This window comes from Carassius auratus, unplaced genomic scaffold (assembly GCF_003368295.1).
Source record: "Carassius auratus strain Wakin unplaced genomic scaffold, ASM336829v1 scaf_tig00031193, whole genome shotgun sequence".
In the NCBI taxonomy this organism is placed as follows: domain Eukaryota; kingdom Metazoa; phylum Chordata; class Actinopteri; order Cypriniformes; family Cyprinidae; genus Carassius; species Carassius auratus.
The window spans coordinates 681-5,068 of NW_020525903.1; the positions used below are offsets into that span (position 1 = coordinate 681).

The following is a 4,388-nucleotide window of genomic DNA, read 5'->3' on the forward strand; positions in this document are numbered from 1 at the left end:
TGCGAGGGTTCATGCATTAAAAATAGCTGCTTTTTATAGCATCACATCATTCGCAGAGTCTCTTTTGTCCTTGTCTTCTGGAACAGTCTCTCAGCTCCCAGACGTCTGGCTTCCTGTCTACGTATAATATCCGTAAGGTTGTTTCAAAATGTATCCAGTTTACACTATCATCGACAACTCAATCACACATTTGCGTCAAAAAATGATGTTCAGAGACTAGCACCTGTGGCTGATAGTGCTAGTCCCATTTTAGATGTAACACAAAAGATGCAACCGTAGGATCGTCCAGTTTCCTGTCTCTTAGCAACATGGGCCATTTACCTCCACTGTGCTGGTTGCCAGGACTGACAATGTTTCTTAGAGCTCAAAGGAGAGAGTCATCGGCTAACAAGACATTCGTATACGCAATCTTTCTCTTTTAGATCCAACAGGCTGTGAAACCAGGAATGTACTTCTTCCAGCGGGTGTCTGAGGGGATTTAAATGAAAGAATGTTCTTGAATCTGATGCGAGAAGATTGGGTATAACTGGAATTGTATTCTTTTCAACAGGTCTTGGCCGGTGGTTTCATTCAGCTTAACATCGTCCTGAAGAGCTACACATAGACAAAGACGTGATGCACACTCCAGTGTCCATGCTGATGGGGGTGGTGTTTGCTCCCTTGGGCCTTGTGCTGGTGTTCACTGCAGCGATCACGCCGCAGTGGAGGGAGGGACAGGCGCGGCTGGGTGCGGCTGGACGGGGTGGAGCCACGGAGCTCCTCCTTCTCCGTTCAGATGGCCTGTGGGAGAGCTGCCTGCAGGTGGTGCACTCTGAAGTCAAAGAGTGCTGGCCTGTGTCTGGGTCCTACCAGCGGGATGCTCGGGTTCGAATGGTCCAGGGGATGGTGCTGTCGTCTCTTTTCCTGTGCGGTGCGGGGATTGTCTTTGCCAGCATAGGTGTCCGCTGCTGGACCGATATCCCTCTTAGGAGTGTAGCGGCAGCTGGTGGCCTTTTGGTGGTGCTGGCAGGTGTGCTCAGTCTGGCTGCATTAGGAGTGTACACTCATAATCTTTCGAAGCTGGGGATCGAGGTGGATTCAACCATATCAGAGACACAAGGACTCAACGTACACAAGCCACCACGACTAACGTTACACCCGGCCGGATCCCTCTATTTCGGTTGGGTGGGAGCTTGGGTACAGGTGCTGGGAGGGGCCGCACTGCTCCTTGGGTTTAAAAGCATGAAGTGTTCATCCTCCCACAAGCAGAGATTCAAAGACAGTGCAGAGATGTATGAAGTGAATTGTTAGATGAACCAAAGGTTTCCTAGAGACTATCTGGTGTTTAAACACATTGAGCTTGCACATGCACTGTTAGTGTTTTTCAATTGGACAAATAAGATGTGGTAAACACATGATGTTTCTAAAGAGAATTATATTAAAGGGGTCATATTATGTTGCTAAAAAGAACATATGTGTATTTGGTGTAATGCATTGTTGTTATGCGGTTTAAGGTAAAAAACAAACAAACAAAAAAAACATTATTTTCCAAGTACTGTACGTTATTGTTGCTTCTATATGCCCTGCCTTTCTGAAACGTGTAGATTTTTACAAAACTCATCGTTCTGAAAATCACAGTGTGCTCTGATTAGCCAGTGATCTAGTGCATTGTGATTGGCCGAATACCTCAAACGTGTGATGGAAATGTTATGCCCCTTACCAGGTTCAGGAAACTTCCCTCTGTAAAATTCAAGTAAATGGTCTGTGCTTACCCGAATATTTGGGTTGTACTGTTCTGGAACAGTTTTGTAAATAAAACTTATGGGGTGCTTTTATGCTTTTTAACTTTTCGTTAGTTTGTAATGTTGCTGTTTAAGCATAGAAATGATCTGCAAAGTTACAAAACTCAAAGTCCAACGGAAATATTTTATTTAACAGAAATCACTTTTCAAAAACTACAACGAACAACTTGTTTGGACTGCAACATATTTTTTGGGGATTAGTGATATCACAGATATGGACGAATGGGACGGGACTTTGATAAACTGCACTAGAGAAGGCAACGAGTGTTATCATTTTGTAATACTAGACACGCTAGAGGTTATAGTGGTTACAAAAATCCGGGTTAAAATCGTGCTAAAATTTATTTGATTTTGAAGCAATATTTACACTGAAGATCGCAGAAGGTAAGGGGCATGTAATTTCCCGACCAGGCATAGAGTGGAGCCAATCACAACACACACTGGCCCAGCTAACCAATCACAGCACATTTAATATTTCAGAAGGCGGGCCTTCATTTGAGACAGCAACTATTCGAGCCGTTCATGCCAAACTCGGGAGAGAGTTGTTGTAATAATGCAAAAATAATGTGTTTTTCGAACAACCTAGTATAAGAACCTGTTCTAGTACACCCCAAAACAAAATCAAGACCTTGTAAAAGAGCATAATAGCTGCCCTTTAGCCACTAATTTGTAGATGTGACCTCTTTTGGAAGGCCAAAGTGGCTTTCACAACGAAACACAGTGTCTCCACGACATGACGGTGGCTGCAACAACACTACAGAAAAATGATTAAATGTACAGCGAGAACAAAAGTTACGCCTTCATTGTTTGCATGAATTTGCTTGAATCTTTATTTGATATATAGATATTATATATCGGCGCATTCACTTTTATAAAGAATATCTCTTTAGTTTGAGACTTTAATCTTTGCGACTGTAAGGATTTTCTGTGTGCACAAACAGCTTTTAACACTTCAAAGACAAAGGATACGATATCGCATCATATGACCCCTTTAAAATATGTATGGAACCACTAACAGAAACATTAATTCCTGCTCACACCAAGAACTATTAGCAATCACCCAGTAGCCTAGTTATCGTCCTTGGTGTGATGGGATGTCAGCTCATAGAACGTTTTTTTTTCTCTGCATGCGCTTTAAATATATATATACTGTATGTATATAATATATAATATATAATAGGCCTACTGTTTTGTGAATAAGCACTGAGTCTTTAAGCTTTGTCATTTTTTTAAAACACGACTCGAGACATTAAGTTTCTTTTTTTAATACAATGTGTCACGCCTTATTTAAAGATGCGTTCTATGTGAACGGTGGTCCCTCAGTTGACAAGACATTATAAATCGTATGAGTGGTCTGCTTCGTGGCAGATTTTTGTTCATCAGTATGACAGTACTATAAATATTATTTCTAAAACCTGTAGCAAATGAAAGCAATGTAGCCTACTAGTGTCTCAAGGCTGTTGACATTTTTGGCTTTTCCCGCAAGTGCGTAAACCAGAACTATGTGCTGAGTCATTTCGCTCAAGCCGTATGGCTGATAAACAACAGTGTTTCCTAGCAATATATTGATCTGTATTTTATTATTATCTGTACTTGATTAATATTGACGATGCAAATAGCCTATGTGTAGTTTCTGACTGTGATTCTATATGTGGTAGGCTAAGGCTACTGATTAAATGCACCCCCCCGACCTCCCCTGCATGTCATGTGAAAACAAGTAAGACTGTCTGTAACGTTTCTGTCATCACAGCTGCTCAAACCATCTATTGGCTTGTCATGCTAACTAATAATGATTAAATGTAAACACAGAGCCGCCTGACCTGTACATTCCCACATCGCAAAAAGCTGAGGTCAGATCACGTCATGAGTTTAGATACAATTTTCCCTACTTTTTTTTGTTTTTTGCCAGTGCACGTTTTGGGTTGAGACAATCAAGCATTTTACTTGATTGGTTAAGATAATCTGATCAAATTTTATACAAACACACACACACACACAAATAAATAAATACATCAAAACGTATCATGCAAGGAGGAAACCTTTGTTTTAGTTTATTAGTACAGCAGAATTACTGTATAGTAAAAATATGTGTGTGTGTGTGTGTGTATATTGTTTTTTATTTCAGTTGAATAGGTGTGGTGAGATTGCCTTTGGCTCTGCATAAACATACAGTAATTGTACACTTTTTATAAACAAGGCAATTTACAAATATAATTCAAATCTCGTGTTTCTATTTCTTTCTTTTTACTTATCTCTGCTTACATGCTTGTGTGTATAAACAAAAATTAACAGAAACATCCAATACATTATTATTAAACTTTGGGACCTTTTCCTTTCTCTACAGGTGCACGAAGACACAAAAGCACACAAGTCATTTAACACTCACTGCTCTCTTTATAGAGATCAGTTAATCAGTCTAGGACAAAATGTCTGACTTTATAACCAGTTTTTGTCTTGGATAAACAAAACAAAAATGTGGCTGGTGACATTTAAAATAAAGCTTCTGATGCATATATATATATATATATATATATATATATATATATATATATATATATATATATATATATATATATATATATATATATATATATATATATATATATA

At 39.2% G+C, this 4,388-nt stretch overlaps 1 protein-coding gene across 1 annotated transcript; it reads left to right on the forward strand.

The window, feature by feature from the left end:
* The first annotated feature begins 327 nt into the window (after positions 1–327).
* Positions 328–1,860, forward strand: LOC113080398 (claudin-23-like). Its single transcript, XM_026252572.1, has one exon. The coding sequence runs from the start codon at positions 616–618 to the stop codon at positions 1,288–1,290; it is 675 nt and encodes a 224-aa protein (XP_026108357.1). The 5' UTR covers positions 328–615; the 3' UTR covers positions 1,291–1,860.
* Positions 1,861–4,388: the final 2,528 nt, after the last annotated feature.

Coding starts and splice junctions, on each gene's coding strand:
- LOC113080398 (XM_026252572.1), top strand. CDS start 616: ATGCACACTCCAGTGTCCATGCTGATGGGGGTGGTGTTTGCTCCCTTG.